General features: G+C 46.9%; 1 protein-coding gene across 14 annotated transcripts in view; it reads left to right on the top strand.

Moving 5' to 3' along the window:
• LOC109415741 (partitioning defective 3 homolog) overlaps window positions 1-9795 on the top strand; it is a 330408-nt gene extending 320613 nt beyond the window's left edge. For 7 of the 14 annotated variants that reach the window (XM_029855490.2, XM_062844044.1, XM_029855491.2 and 4 more), the window contains 3 exons: window positions 70-628; window positions 7247-7834; window positions 8261-9795. In XM_029855490.2, the coding sequence (XP_029711350.2) occupies window positions 70-628; window positions 7247-7834; window positions 8261-8639 (1526 nt within the window). In that variant the 3' untranslated portion in view covers window positions 8640-9795. Of the gene's footprint in view, window positions 1-69; window positions 629-833; window positions 1510-7246; window positions 7835-8260 lie in introns of those variants that run through there. The other 7 variants (XM_062844076.1, XM_062844062.1, XM_062844070.1 and 4 more) reach the window with 5 other exon arrangements.
• The last annotated feature ends 6495 nt before the right edge of the window (window positions 9796-16290 follow it).

Raw genomic sequence — 16290 nt, 5'->3', positions numbered from 1 at the left:
AGAAATCAATCATTGCCAAAGTCTACCGACTTTCTAACCATGTCACTTCCTATTCCCACACCCCCACAGAAGCCAAGAAGCACTGGCTGCTGGAGGATGCCGCGCCGGATGCGGATTCCGGTGGATTCGTCCCCCGAGGCTCCCCCTTCCAGTCATCCCTGAACGATGGCAAACACAAGAATCGCCAGAAGAAGAGTGGCCTTTTCCGCGGTATCGGCCACATGTTCCGATTTGGCAAACACCGGAAGGACGGAATCGCTCCCATCAGTGATAACGTTCCGGCGGATTACACCGCCGGATGGGGAAGCGTCCCCGGCGACGAACGCTCCCTGCCAAATGGAGTCCAAAAAGGTCAAACCCTCACCGTGAAGCAGAGCAGTTCCAAGTCCAACGGGCCCGCTTCGCTGGGCCTTACAAACGGAACTTCCTCCGGCCACGCTCGAACCAACTCCGTAGAGCGGTCGGCCACTTCCGGCGTGGTGGTCAGCCATCCGCCCATGTACCAGCCGCCTCCGCCACCGCCGGCGTCACAGCAGCAGCAGAACGGATCCGCCATCCACCACACGGACGTGTTCAACCACCGGTATTCGCACTACGTCAACTACGAGGAACTGCAGCAACAGATCAGGTGAGTTTTTCCCGGTTCCGATGTAAATATAAGCATTTTGTGATACCTATAATATGGTTGGAAGAAGTACTTTTACGTCGAATGGTGGTTCTATGTGGCGGCGGGATCTGTGCTAACCTCAAAATCGGGACAAAAAATGTGCTAATCAACTGTTTCCGTTTGTCTCTAATCCTTCATCATATTTTTCATCGTTACCGAAACGCAGCTTCCATGTTAACAAAATGCTATCGTCACTCAATTTCTAACCGCCTGTGATGGATGTCAGGTTCTTCAGTAACGGAATGGGGTAGGGCTCTACTTTCGCTGCGTTCTACACGTATGACCCTTATTCAGCTCGTTTCCCTTTGTAGGCTAGAATGTGTGTGAGATAGTGGGAACAATGCTGGGCTAAAACAGTTCTCTCAAATATATTTACAGATGTCGCTTTAAACAATTGTTCGATTGTATAAGACGGTTCTTACGCAATCTCGTACGATACGGATTTGGAGCTTGAATTTATCTCTTTTAAGCAATTTTCATAAGTGAATCTTGTTTTGTTTATTTTTTATTATTTATAACAATTAAATTACAATAAAAAAAAACTCCAGAAAACTATCTTTCACCCATTGGAAAACCTTGATAAATTATGAATATGGAAGATTTGAAGCTCACGGGGTTAACTTTGCGTACTTTGCGTAAGTGACTTTGGTATATCACTCCGCCCATCTGTTTTAAGCCCTTCATACGGAGAAATCGTGTAAACACAAAAACAAGTTCACAAAATTACACTTCATATTTTTTTCCTTTTTTATGGTCTTGCGTGAATTTTCTATTGCAATTTCTGAGAAGAAATCCGGTGAATTCCTGACAGATAATCCAATGCATTCTTGAGAGGAATTCCGGTAAATTCTTGAGAGAATTTTCGGTGAGTTCTTGAGAGGAATTCCAATGACTTCCTGAGAGGAATTCCGGCGAATTCCTGTGAGGAATTCCGGCGAATTCCTGAGAGGAATTCCGGTGAATTCCTGAGAGGAATTCCGGTGAATTCCTGAGAGGAATTCCGGTGAATTCCTGAGAGGAATTCCGGTGAATTCCTGAGAGGAATTCCGGTGAATTCCTGAGAGGAATTCCGGTGAATTCCTGAGAGGAATTCCGGTGAATTCCTGAGAGGAATTCCGGTGAATTCCTGAGAGAAATTCCGGTGAATTCCTGAGAGGAATTCCGGTGGATTCCTGAGAGGAATTCCGGTGAATTCCTGAGAGGAATTCCAGTGAATTCCTGAGAGGAATTCCGGTGAATTCCTGAGAGGAATTCTGGTGAATTCCTGAGAGGAATTCCGGTGAATTCCTGAGAGGAATTCCGGTGAATTCCTGAGAGGAATTCCGGTGAATTCATGAGAGGAATTCCGGTGAATTCCTGAGAGGAATTCCGGTGAATTCCTGAGAGGAATTCCGGTGAATTCCTGAGAGGAATTCCGGTGAATTCCTGAGAGGAATTCCGGTGAATTCCTGAGAGGAATTCCGGTGAATTCCTGAGAGGAATTCCGGTGAATTCCTGAGAGGAATTCCGGTGAATTCCTGAGAGGAATTCCGGTGAATTCCTGAGAGGAATTCCGGTGAATTCCTGAGAGGAATTCCGGTGAATTCCTGAGAGGAATTTCGGTGAATTCCTGAGAGGAATTCCGGTGATTTCCTGAGAGGAATTCCAGTGAATTCCTGAGAGGAATTCCGGTGAATTCCTGAGAGGAATTCCGGTGAATTCCTGAGAGGAATTCCGGTGAATTCCTGAGAGGAATTCCGGTGAATTCCTGAGAGGAATTCCGGTGAATTCCTGAGAGGAATTCCGGTGAATTCCTAAGAGGAATTCCGGTGAATTCCTGAGAGGAATTCCGGTGAATTCCTGAGAGGAATTCCGGTGAATTCCTGAGAGGAATTCCGGTGAATTCCTGAGAGGAATTCCGGTGAATTCCTGAGAGGAATTCCGGTGAATTCCTGAGAGGAATTCCGGTGAATTCCTGAGAGGAATTCCGGTGAATTCCTGAGAGGAATTCCGGTGAATTCCTGAGAGGAATTCCGGTGAATTCCTGAGAGGAATTCCGGTGAATTCCTGAGAGGAATTCCGGTGAATTCCTGAGAGGAATTCCGGTAAATTCCTGAGAGGAATTCTGCTGAATTCCTGAGAGGAATTCCGGTGAATTCCTGAGAGGAATTCCGGTGAATTCCTAAGAGGAATTCCGGTGAATTCCTGAGAGGAATTCCGGTGAATTCCTGAGAGGAATTCCGGTGAATTCCTGAGAGGAATTCCGGTGAATTCCTGAGAGGAATTCCGGTGAATTCCTGAGAGGAATTCCGGTGAATTCCTGAGAGGAATTCCGGTGAATTCCTGAGAGGAATTCCGGTGAATTCCTGAGAGGAATTCCGGTGAATTCTTGAGAGGAATTCCGGTGAATTCCTGAAAGGAATTCCGGTGAATTCCTGAGAGGAATTCCGGTGAATTCCTGAGAGGAATTCCGGTAAATTCCTGAGAGGAATTCTGCTGAATTCCTGAGAGGAATTCCGCTGAATTCCTGAGAGGAATTCTGCAGAGTTCCTGAGAGGAATTCCGCTGAATTCCTAAGAGGAATCCCGGTGAATTCCTGAGAGGAATTCCGCTGAATTCCTGAGTGGAATTCCGGTGAATTCCTGAGGGGAATTCCGGTGAATTCCTGAGAGGAATTCCGGTGAATTCCTGAGAGAAATTCCGAAGATTTCCTGAGAGGAATTCCGACGAATTCCTGAGAGGAATTCCGACGAATTTCTGAGAGGAATTCCGACGAATTCCTGAGAGGAATTCCGACGAATTCCTGAGAGGAATTCCGCTGAGTTCCTGAGAGGAATTCCGGTGAATTCCTGAGAGGAATTCCGGTGAATTCCTGAGAGGAATTCCGGTGAATTCCTGAGAGGAATTCCGGTGAATTCCTGAGAGGAATTCCGGTGAATTCTTGAGAGGAATTCCGGTGAATTCCTGAAAGGAATTCCGGTGAATTCCTGAGAGGAATTCCGGTGAATTCCTGAGAGGAATTCCGGTAAATTCCTGAGAGGAATTCTGCTGAATTCCTGAGAGGAATTCCGCTGAATTCCTGAGAGGAATTCTGCAGAGTTCCTGAGAGGAATTCCGCTGAATTCCTAAGAGGAATCCCGGTGAATTCCTGAGAGGAATTCCGCTGAATTCCTGAGTGGAATTCCGGTGAATTCCTGAGGGGAATTCCGGTGAATTCCTGAGAGGAATTCCGGTGAATTCCTGAGAGAAATTCCGAAGATTTCCTGAGAGGAATTCCGACGAATTCCTGAGAGGAATTCCGACGAATTTCTGAGAGGAATTCCGACGAATTCCTGAGAGGAATTCCGACGAATTCCTGAGAGGAATTCCGCTGAGTTCCTGAGAGGAATTCCGGTGAATTCCTGAGAGGAATTCCGGTGAATTCCTGAGAGGAATTCCGGTGAATTCCTGAGAGGAATTCTGGTGAATTCTTGAGAGGAATTCCGACGAATTCCTGAGAGGAATTTCGACGAATTCCTGAGAGGAATTCCGACGAATTCTTAAGAGGAATAGGAAGCAATCAGTGAAGTACTAGATTGAAAGTAGTGAGCTGGATTTTTGTATGGTGAGATGATCAATTCTCCGTTTCTGCAATGAAATGGTGCAAACAGCGTGGGTTATATGATTTCTTGCTTAATTTGATGCTGTTTGAGCAAAAGTTTGTGTAACTGTGTTGTTGAAATTGTAAGAAATAAATAATACAACATCACAATTAAATAAAACTTTTGCTCAAACAGCATCAAATTAGGCAAGAAATCATATAACCCACGCTGTTTGCACCATTTCATTGCAGAAACGGAGAATTGATCATCTCACCATACAAAAATCCAGCTCACTACTTTCAATCTAGTACTTCACTGATTGCTTCCTATTCCGACGAATTCCTGAGAGGAATTCCGACGAATTCCTGGGAGGAATTCCGACGAATTCCTGGGAGGAATTCCGACGAATTCCTGGGAGGAATTCCGACGAATTCCTGGGAGGAATTCCGACGAATTCCTGGGAGGAATTCCGACGAATTCCTGGGAGGAATTCCGACGAATTCCTGGGAGGAATTCCGACGAATTCCTGAGAGGAATTCCGACGAATTCCTGAGAGGAATTCCGACGAATTCTTGAGAGGAATTCCGACGAATTCCTGAGAGGAATTCCGACGAATTCCTGAGAGGAATTCCGACGAATTCCTGAGAGGAATTCCGACGTATTCCTGAGAGGAATTCCGACGAATTCCTGAGAGGAATTCCGACGAATTCCTGAGAGGAATTCCGACGAATTCCTGAGAGGAATTCCGACGAATTCCTGAGAGGAATTGCGACGAATTCCTGAGAGGAATTCCGACGAATTCCTGAGAGGAATTCCGACGAATTCCTGAGAGGAATTCCGACGAATTCCTGAGAGGAATTCCGACGAATTCCTGAGAGGAATTCCGACGAATTCCTGAGAGGAATTCCGACGAATTCCTGAGAGGTATTCCGACGAATTCCTGAGAGGAATTCCGACGAATTCCTGAGAGGAATTCCGACGAATTCCTGAGAGGAATTCCGACGAATTTCTGAGAGAAATTCCGACGAATTCCTGAGAGGAATTCCGACGAATTCCTGAGAGGAATTCCGACGAATTCCTGAGAGGAATTCCGACGAATTCCTGAGAGGAATTCCGACGAATTCCTGAGAGGAATTCCGACGAATTCCTGAGAGGAATTCCGACGAATTCCTGAGAGGAATTCCGACGAATTCCTGAGAGGAATTCCGACGAATTCCTGAGAGGAATTCCGACGAATTCCTGAGAGGAATTCCGACGAATTCCTGAGAGGAATTCCGACGAATTCCTGAGAGGAATTCCGACGAATTCCTGAGAGGAATTCCGACGAATTCCTGAGAGGAATTCCGACGAATTCCTGAGAGGAATTCCGACGAATTCCTGAGAGGAATTCCGACGAATTCCTGAGAGGAATTCCGACGAATTCCTGAGAGGAATTCCGACGAATTCCTGAGAGGAATTCCGACGAATTCCTGAGAGGAATTCCGACGAATTCCTGAGAGGAATTCCGACGAATTCCTGAGAGGAATTCCGACGAATTCCTGAGAGGAATTCCGACGAATTCCTGAGAGGAATTCCGACGAATTCCTGAGAGGAATTCCGACGAATTCCTGAGAGGAATTCCGACGAATTCCTGAGAGGAATTCCGACGAATTCCTGAGAGGAATTCTGACGAATTCCTGAGAGGAATTCCGACGAATTCCTGAGAGGAATTCCGACGAATTCCTGAGAGGAATTCCGACAAATTCCTGAGAGGAATTCCGACGAATTCCTGACAGGAATTCCGACGAATTCCTAAGAGGAATACCGATGAATTCTTGAGAGGAATTCATGAGAGTTCTGGAATCCTGAGAGGATTCCCTCCGGAAACCCGAGGGGATTCCCTCCGGAAACCCGAGGGGATTCCCTCCGGAAACCCGAGGGGATTCCCTCCGGAAACCCGAGGGGATTCCCTCCGGAAACCCGAGGGGATTCCCTCCGGAAACCCGAGGGGATTCCCTCCGGAAACCCGAGGGGATTCCCTCCGGAAACCCGAGGGGATTCCCTCCGGAAACCCGAGGGGATTCCCTCCGGAATCTAAGATCTGCAATATGTCCTCAAGTTCAGGACTTTCAAGTTCTACAAAATCTACCACAATCGTCATTCAATTTACACTTGCTGCTTATCGTCGTGGTTATCCATGGTGCTTCGCAACCCAACAAGAACTTCTTTTTGCGGTTGTCTGCCATTGTTAGGTTTCCGGAATGTCCTGGAGCTCAGGACCTCCAATGTCTGAAGAATCTACCTCAATCGCCATTCAATCTACGGTTTTCTGCTTATTGTCGATGCTATCCATGGTATTTCACAATCAGAGTAGAAGTTCTTTTTACAGTTGTGGGGACATTTTAAGGTTTGCAAAACGTACCGGAACTCAGGACCTTCATGTTCTACATAATCTATCACAATTACTATTCATTCAAGCTACGCTTGCGGTTTGTACTCGTTGTTGTCCTCAATACTTAGCAATGCAGCGATTAGTTTCTTTTGACATTGTAGGACATTGTGTACAAAACTTACAAATTTCGCAAAACATCCTGGAGTTCAGGAATGGCAAGCTCTACAGAATCTACCTGAAGCGTCGTTGAATCTACATGTACGGTTATTGTACGCTGATATCTATGGCGGTCCGCAATCCAACGTTGAGTCCTTCTTACGGTTGCCGGACTTTGTAAGGCCTTCAAACTGTTCTGGAGTTACAGACTTTCAAGTTCTACAGAATGTACCGCAGTCGGTATTCAATCTACGCTTGCGGTTTCTGGCCTTTGTTATCCATGGCGCTTCGTAATGCTCCATGAAGTTTTTGGCTAAAAGTCTATGAGTAGTCTTGAGGTTCCCAAATGTCTGGAAGGAGCCCTGACTTATCCGATGTATTCTGTTTTAGAGGGTAACCGCACACGCTAGAAGCACCACCTTTGTAAATATAGTTTCTACTCTTGTACAGCAAACAATACCGACCTTCGATTGACCCGGATTCCTTCCACAGTAACCGACTAACGCTGGCCTCGCGGTCGTCATCCCACGGTAATCTCGCTAGTGGTGGTAGTGGTTCCGCTAACCATATCTATGCCCTTATCAGCCAATGCCAATCAAGTAACAATCAAGCTAACCCTAACGCTACAGCAACCTTGCCGCGGCCTCCCGATCCAAGCCGATCCCGCTCGATCTCTCCCGATCCTCCAGTACCACTCACCTCCAGCAGCAACAGCAGCCGCCGCCGTCCTCCGTCACCTCTTGCAACAACGCTGGAAGAGCTTATTTCCATCGATTTGTTGCGAGCTCTGCGGCGAGCACAGATGGCGCCACCTCCCTCGGCACAACAGCACCAACGTCAGCTAAGCAGCGACTACTGTCGGTACGTGAGCCGAACCCGTATGACCACCAGCAGTTCCAGCAGCAGTATCAGCGGCCATCCGCCTGGCGAAAGGCCAGCAGTCTCACCTACGACGACACCGTCGTACGCTGCCAGCAGTGGTCCTAGTCGGCAGAGTCCGGTGGATTCCCTGTCGGAATCCACGCTGGAACAGATGCGCCAACAGGTGCGCCACCAGCGGGAAAAGGTGGAACAGGAAAGGTAATGGCCCCCAGCTCGGTCCCCATCCGCTTGCTTTTCTCTGCACGTTCATAATATTCAGTAAAAAAAATCGCTTACTAGATTAGAGATTAGAGTCATGTAGGGTAGTAGTAGCTTTCAATGTTGCACGCATGCTTGCCTACCCGTAGGCGTAAGATTCGTCAAAATTCAACGCACGCTTTGATCGAACAGTAGTGTAGTACTAGAACGAAGCATCCGTATGCTAGATTGATAAGATCGAAATTGATCAAACACTGATGCTCACATGTTTCCAAACCGCTCTGCTGTAACATGCTTCAACCGGAAATCAAACGTTTCGAATCTGTTTTCTCTCTGCTTTTCGTTTCCCACCAAAAACCAACTGTGTAAATGTACAAAACCCGAACCTCAAACCATACAACAAAAAAAAAAATCCGAACCGAATAGCCGACGTCATCATCATTATCATTCCCAAAGATCAACCAGGAACACTCCTCCGATGGACATAACCCTTCACCAGCAGCAACAGCATCCGAAACTGAAACCGTCCCGGCCCGTTTCCAGCTACTACGACGGCATGTACGAAACCATTCAGCACAATGGCCTGGGTGGTTCCCAGCGAAAATCCAGTCATCCTTCATCCCCGTCCAAACTGCAGCAGCAACAACAACTCCAACAGCAACAACAACAACCGTCCAATTGGAATGGAACGGTGTCATCCGGCACCGCCGGAACTGGTCCAGGGTATCACAATCACGGTTCGATTCGAAGCCGGGGTCCCTTCGTGACCCAGGTGCAAATTCAGAACCAGATGTCGTATCAGTGAGAACCGTAGTAGGCGTATCGAGAGTGAACATTTTTACGCTGGAATGTTGGTAGCATTGTGGCGAACCAGTAGTGTTGCCAGTTTTCTCGATGCGTGATCTAAAACCGAAAAAATAACGTTCTGTGATGTTGCAACGTCTCATTCACGAAAGTATGTAAGCCATCATTCTTCGTTTAGAATCCTGTTTTTCTTTTGTATTAATATTGGTCGTGTAGAAAATTAGATTACTAGAACTTTCGCGCGCGTAAGGCAAATCCATTCGATTAAAAAAGTGATGTTTTAGATCATTTTTTTAGTTACCACTACCACCTAAGCTTTCCACTGTCCACTGTTTCCGAAGTCTGGAATCTGTTTCCTTTAAGCGACACGAACAAATTTCCTAACTCAGATTTGTAATCTTCAAAGAGTAACGCAGGATCATTTTTTTATTAGAAAAATAACGCAGAACGATTATCAACGTCTGACTTCATTCTATTTTATTGATAAATTGTGTATACACACAGCTTGGTTCGGACGAACCGCTTGTAAATTATCCGACTGTGCAGCTTGTAAATATTTATGAATAATCGCGAAACGAAAAGTGCTTTATTGTTATTACAATGGAACAACAATACATATATTAACGGAATCGAATGTCCTCAACCGGTTATCAGAAGTCGATGTTATAACAAAAGATACTCTATTGTGTAAATATTCTTTAATTCTTTCAAATAAGTCTACTTAACATTGAGGAACCCTGGATCGACTACCGTCGGGTCACAAAATCTTACATTCCTCCAGAGAGCGATTTCCCTCCTTACAAGAAAAGGTACTTAACTTAGACACTCCACCCACACCGATAAATCGCTATCAAATAGTCCGCGTTTATTCCACTGTGCTCCAACGCTCCCGCGCGGCTATAATCTACTTAACTAAGTTGCCTTAACTCGTTGTTAGGAAAAATGAAACAAACACAGAGATGTTATAACATATATAAAGAAAGAAAAACAGAAACGAAAGTTCATTATATTCAAAGTACGTTAAAAACACGAAACAACTCATTAAAGTGGGAACTATAACAGCAACAGCAGCAACACTGCTCTGCTGGATCGAAGAATCTTTGTAAAGTATTATAAACTGCGCCGAAAAATGCATAAACTGTAATAACTACAATGAATGAGGTGGTGAGTTGTGTTTCGACTGGCTGTAGAACGAAAAGAACTATTCCTTGTGGGTGTGAGAGAATGATGACAATAATCAACTTCACTTTGCGGCGTTTTTTATTGTAGTTACAAAGAGAAACACTGTTTCACAATACTACTTAATGATATGAACCATACAATGCATGGTAACAAATTTCTTCGCAACATTCAATAAGGATTGTTCAGTATCCAACATTGAAATGATTTCTTTCTCGTGAAGAAATTAACAGTATATCTTTCCATGTTATTGTTTCTATAAGGTAGAGCAGAAAGATTACGTTACGCTTTATAGTTACAACCATACCAGTACCATATCTATCTGGTATCTGAGTCTGATTGCAATTTTAATAAAAATAATCCATAGGCTTTTATTACATTACTGCAATGTGAAACTATAGCTAAATTTATCCTACCTACAAAACTTTGAAAAGATAACTTTTAAGTTACCACAACTCAAATGGTTTTTACCATATGAGATATTGTTGGTATTGAAATTATGCAGATCTGTACAAATAATTTCAACGAAGCTTGGAATGTTTTTTCAACCTAAATCTTCTATACTATTCCCAATATAGTTGTATTGGGAGATGCATATAATATAGTTGATTGTTGACAGTAGAATGTTTTATTACTGTGAGTTCTCTTTCGTAGAACAAAAAAGAATACCACAATTCTGATTAGTGCATCAGTCTTTTGGATAAACTTCCTCCAAGTTTCCGAAAAGTTAAAAATTCAGAAATTCTCAATGACTGAGTTACGTACGTACGTACGTATGTAACCACGTGCACACAAGTATGTGCTAAGGAGGGTTTTTTCCAAGCCATAATTGGTACCTATCTCCGATTGTGTACGCAGTGCAATTTTGCAGTATCAGATGGGCTGTAATGGACAAAACAAATAAAACAATTTCATTGTCTCCTCTTTAATGACCTCGGAAGCGATAGCGATTATTCCGGTTATTGAGCGTTAGGTAATCTCAGTGTTTTGAGACGCATTTTGAAATCTTTCAAAGTCGGAAAGAATCTTTATTTCAATTGCTAATATAAATAAAAAGTTGTAAAACTTTTATCATCGCAAAAATGTGAATTACGGTTGTATGAACCAGTCGGTTCAAGATGTAACATAATGATGACAATTCCTTATCTAACGGACATACGACAAGCGTAGAACCACAGACAAACAGACGTAACACTTGCGAAATTTCCATCAACCACGCTTTTAACGATAATTTTAAATTTTCATAGTTATGGCTTTCACAACCAGAGGCGCGCGCGTCGATTTTCTATGCGTTTGACGTTTCACACTAGCGCCTTCTGTTGTTGGATTTCCATGAAAATCGTTCAAGGTGTTACGTCTGTTTGTCTGTGGTAAAACTCTGATACAGAGCTCATTCTACTACTCTTCACGAATCAATCGTGTCCTGTTGCGATCTCTGTCACTCACAGACAAACAGACGTAACACTTAGCAAAATGGCTTGATACATGCGATTAACGATAAATTACAGGTGATTTATGTAGTAGTGTGTGTGTGTGATAGACAAACGTCAAATCGCAATTCATCAATCATGGCCGACAGTGTCTCGCGCGGTTGTACCAATAGGTGGCAGTGTCCTCATGAAAAAGACACCGGGCAAGTTTTAATGAATTTCCTTCAAGAGTTACGTCTGTTTGTCTGTGGTCACTCTTTCTCGTTTTGTTTTGTGTCATCTTTCTCCCGAGTGGCAATCTTAAGCCAAATGATACCCCAGAGGTCATTAGAACCATTATAAAACTAAAATAAAGTGGCTTGGGATTTATCACGGCTTTTAGGACCCTTCAAGATTAATTATGTGGACATCAACCACGGAGGAGCTACCATTGACATAAATAGTCAGAATTGATCGTTGGCCGTGAACCGACGAAAAGAAATTAACACCTAGTAAATGAACTTCTAAGAACTTGAAAGTTCCAATAAAGTTCCGAGCAGCTTCTTGAGCAGCTTAAAAGGCTAACATTGAGCCTTGCTAGAACTTATGTTGCGAAGTTCCAGCAAGGCTCATTGTTTGTTAACAGGCTACTAGTAGCCAGAAAGTTCCATTCGGAATTGTATCTGAACTTAGTAGAACTTGAAAGTGCATTTTGTTATGGGAAGCGGAACTTTTGGTTACTTGGGTGTTTCTCATCTTGCGTTCTGGTTGGTTCGGAATGTGGTTCAACCACATTCCGTTTGTTCATCTTGTTGCTTTTCTTTTGTTATAAATCGTTTCTTTGTCGCCCCTTGTTGTCTTGCCATGTTTCCTCTTTGTTATTTTTTATATTTTTTTGCCTTCTGTTCGCGCCCATCGGACGCTCCGGTGGAAAATGTGCCCCACATTCCCTACGGGATTGATCAACGTCACTCAAGCTCCCATAAACGTAAACACGGCGGCGACAGCGAGCCCAGCGCGGGACCACTCACCACTGACGATGCTTGCGATGATGGTTGATGATGACAGCTTGCAGCCAGAATGGAGGAAAGTTCCTGAATGTTCTATCCGGGAAAGTTATAGAACATTCCAGAAGCACTGTGAGGGACTATATAAGCAGCATCGCTATGCCGACAGAGAAAACAGTTTGATTTGACCCGGCAAACGGTCAAGTAGTGAGAAGTAATATCGAAGTGTACAAGCGTTCGCGTGGCTTCGACAACGCGAAGTAGAAGTGTACAAGCGTTTGCGTGGCTTCAACAACGCAAAGTTAAGTAGAATAAAGTGGTTTTAAGTGTAAACCCGTGTGTTTCTTTCTGAGGAAAGAAATTCCCCGTTTGAGGCACTGCGGAGCCCCAAACATTTGGTCCTTCGAGCCGGATCAACAAAGGATTTCTGGTACCCCAGGTCTTGCGAGACTCCATCCCGCCAGATATCCAAGAGCTCCCCGTTTGAGGCACTGCGGACCCCAAACATTTTGGTCCTTCGAACCGGATCAACGGAGGGTTTCTGGTACCCCAGGTCTTGCGAGACTCCATCCCGCCAGGAATACAAGAGCTACCTTCTTGAGGCACTGCGGCGCCTCAACATTTTGGTCCTTCGAACCGGATCAACGGAGGATCCCTGTGTTCCGTGGCATCCCGAGGTCTTGCGAGACATTTTCCCGCCCGGAATACCGAAGGAGTCCAACGCTACCCGCTTGAGACATTGCGGCGCCTCAACATTTTGGTCCTTCGAACCGGATCAACGGAGGGTTTCTGGTACCCCAGGTCTTGCGAGACTCCTTCCCGCCAGAAATCCAAGAGCTTCCCGTTTGAGGCACTGCGGCGCCTCAACATTTTGGTCCGTCCGAACCGGATACCGTATCTGTGGAGTGGAACCGGCCTACAGTCCCCGGTTCACCGTCGAAGCGTCCTGCTGATCATCGAGGTGACCAGTCGAGGAATCCCTGCCGGTCTGTGGACGATCGGCACCAACGGTGACTTCTTTGCCGCCGGCAAAGACACCATCCCATCGGAGGGTTTCCGTCGATCGACGAGTCGGTCGGCCCCAGCGAAGTTTCCTATTGGCGAGGCGACCAGTCGTAGGATCCCTACCAGTAAACGAGAGGATCGTTGCGAACGGTGACATCCTTGCCGCTGGCGAGGACACCAGCCTATCGAAGAGTCGGTCGGCCGCAGCGAAGTGTCTTGCTGGTCATCGAGGTGACTGGTCGAGGAATCCCTGCCGGTCTGTGGACGATCGGCATCAACGGTGACTTCCTTGCCGCTGGCAAAGACACCATCCCATTGGAAGAATTCTACCGATCGACGAGTCGGTCGGTCACAACGAAGGTTTCTGCTGATCAAGGAAAGATCAGTGGAACCGAGATCCTTTCCCCTGGAGGATTTTCCGCCGGTCAGCCAGGAGATCGGCACCAGTGAGTTGTTCCCCTGGTCAACGAGGCGACCAGTCGAGGAATCCCTGCCGATCTGTGGACGATTGGCACCAACGGTGACTTCTTTGCCGCCGGCAAAGACACCATCCCGTCGAAGGAATCCCGCCGATTGACGAGTCAGTCGGTCCTGGTGAAGCGTCCTGCTGGTCATCGAGGCGACCAGCTGAGGAGTTCCGTACCGGTTAACGAGAGATCGGCATCGACGGTGACATCCTTACCGCCGGTGAGGACACCAGTATATCGAAGAGTCTGTCGGCCGCAGCGAAGCATCCTGCTGGTCATTGAGGCGACCAGCCGAGGAATTCTGCTGGTCAGTATACGACGAGCATCAAGAGTGACATCTTTGCCGCCGGCAAAAGCATCCACGAGAAGATTTCCTGCCGATCATCGAGGTCATCGGCCCCAGAAGAAGTGTTTCCCTGGTAAACGGGCGAGAGGAATCACCGCCGGTCAGTGGACGATCGGCACTGGACGTGTCATTCTTGCCGCCGGCAAGACAACCAAGAAGACAATTTTATACCGATCAGCGAGCCCTGCTATCGGTACCGTTAAAGCCTTCTGCTGATCAAGGAGGTATCAGTAGAAGCAGAACCGCTCCTACAATCATCGAGACACCAAGAAGAAGATCTCCCGTCGATTAGTGAGGCGTACGGCCCTGGTCAACAAGGCGACCAGTCGACGGTTTTTGCCGTTCAAAGTAGATCGGCACCCTCGGTGAATTCCTGCGTGGACACCGAAGAGAGGACTTGTCAACCAACCACCATTCGTCGAAGTGAGCTGTACCCGAAGCGGGCTAAGCATTCGAGATGAGACACCCCACACCGGCATTTGAGGACACCGTCATGCATGAGACACAGCTGCTTATGCATCTCCGTGAACAGGTCACGCGGAAGATCCGGTACATCATCGGAAACCTGATGGAGGCATACCACGACCCGTCGAAGATAAGATCATCGCTCCTGCGGGTGTACCAGAAGAAGCTAAGCATGTACTATCAGGAGTATGCCAAGCTTCACCAGGAGATCTTGGATCGCATCCCGGCATCGGAGTTCGAGGATCAGGGTGACCTGGAGATGGACTTCTACCGGCTGCACACCGAAGCGCTGCTAAGGATAGAGCAGCTATCCGCGAGCTTGGCTGGTGAGTACGAACTCAGCAAGAGTAAGCACCGTGTTTTGGAAAGCTTCCAAAGCAGGCAGCTATCAGAACCTGCTCCAGAGGAGCTCTCAGGCCAGTCCAACGTGAAACCGCTGCATCACGTTGCGACGACCGTCAACAAGATGGAGCCCGCTCAGGAAGAGCATTTGAATTGGTCCAGTGTGACGCCAACAAATCACACTGTGACACCTACCCAGCCACCAGCCAAGTCGCAACCGAAACAGTGCCGAGTATTTGGTGGCTTCCATAATCGGCATCAGGAGAACTCCGTCTCAGAAGAACTCTACGACTCATCCAGTCTAGAGCCGCCGGCAATCTCTGAGACGTCCAAGGACGAACCGAACAACGTTTACGGGGAACACGATAGGTCGTCCTGTACGAAGGAACCGCGTCACACAACGAGATGTGGCGTACCATGCAGTAAAGATCGACAAGGCGTGGATTGGAAGCGGACTTCCCTCCGGACAGAGTTGACACCGACAAAGCAATCCAGCCAGTCCTGTATGCCGCTATCGAGTGGCACTGCGATACCCGTCCAGGAAGTCCAACCAGTCAGCGAGGATTGGAGACCTTCTGGAAGAACGCCATGGATTCACCACCAATCGCAGTGTGGTTGCAAGAAGCTCTTCAGCGCACCCAGAATAGAACGACTGACTCGAAGAGTGCGATCAGATCACCAACCGAAGAATGCTCAGAAAGAGCACTGCAAGCCGGTAAGTGTCCGAAACCATCGCCAGTCGGAGTCTGCTCGGGGGGAGCACTCCGGTTTACCAAGTGACAACGCTGAGTCTGATGGATCAGCAGCCCCTCGTCTACTGCATGAAGTGGATCATCAACACCGCTTGGAGTGCGCTAAGGAGGAACACTCCCGACAACCAAGTGTGGGACCACATCCAAACGCCCATTCTACGACATCCGTCGAGCATCAGGAATCTACTTGGAAGGAGTATGCCAAGCCGACCAATTCCAAGCAGCTACGTCGAGTGGAGACTAGCACCGAGACTGTGGCAGTGAAAGCCTTGAAGTACCCAGAGCCTGCTCAGGAGAAGCTCTCTGGCCCGTCCAGTGTGGAACAGCCCGTTCACACTGCAACTTTCGTCGAAGGATCCGCCTTCACCTCAAGGATGCAGACTAAGTCGTCTGCAATGGTGCTGACGAATCCCCATACACGTACCACCGAGTCCATGGCAAGCAAGAAGGAATCAAAGTCCGCTCAGGAGGAGCGCTCTGATTTGTCCTGTGTGCAACAGCCTGTTCACACTGCGACATCCGCCGTGGAACCAGAGTATGCTCACAAGGAGCATTCCAAGCCGTGCAGTGATGATCTGCCAGATCCCACTGCAGAAACCTTGAGACACGTGAAGACCGTTCAGGATAAGCCGTTGCACGTAAAGCCATTGTGTTGTGCAACAACTGTAACTCAATGGGAG

The sequence above is a fragment of the Aedes albopictus genome, chromosome 1 (assembly GCF_035046485.1).
Source record: "Aedes albopictus strain Foshan chromosome 1, AalbF5, whole genome shotgun sequence".
Lineage (NCBI taxonomy): Eukaryota > Metazoa > Arthropoda > Insecta > Diptera > Culicidae > Aedes > Aedes albopictus.
This window is presented reverse-complemented; position numbering and strand designations above follow the sequence as displayed.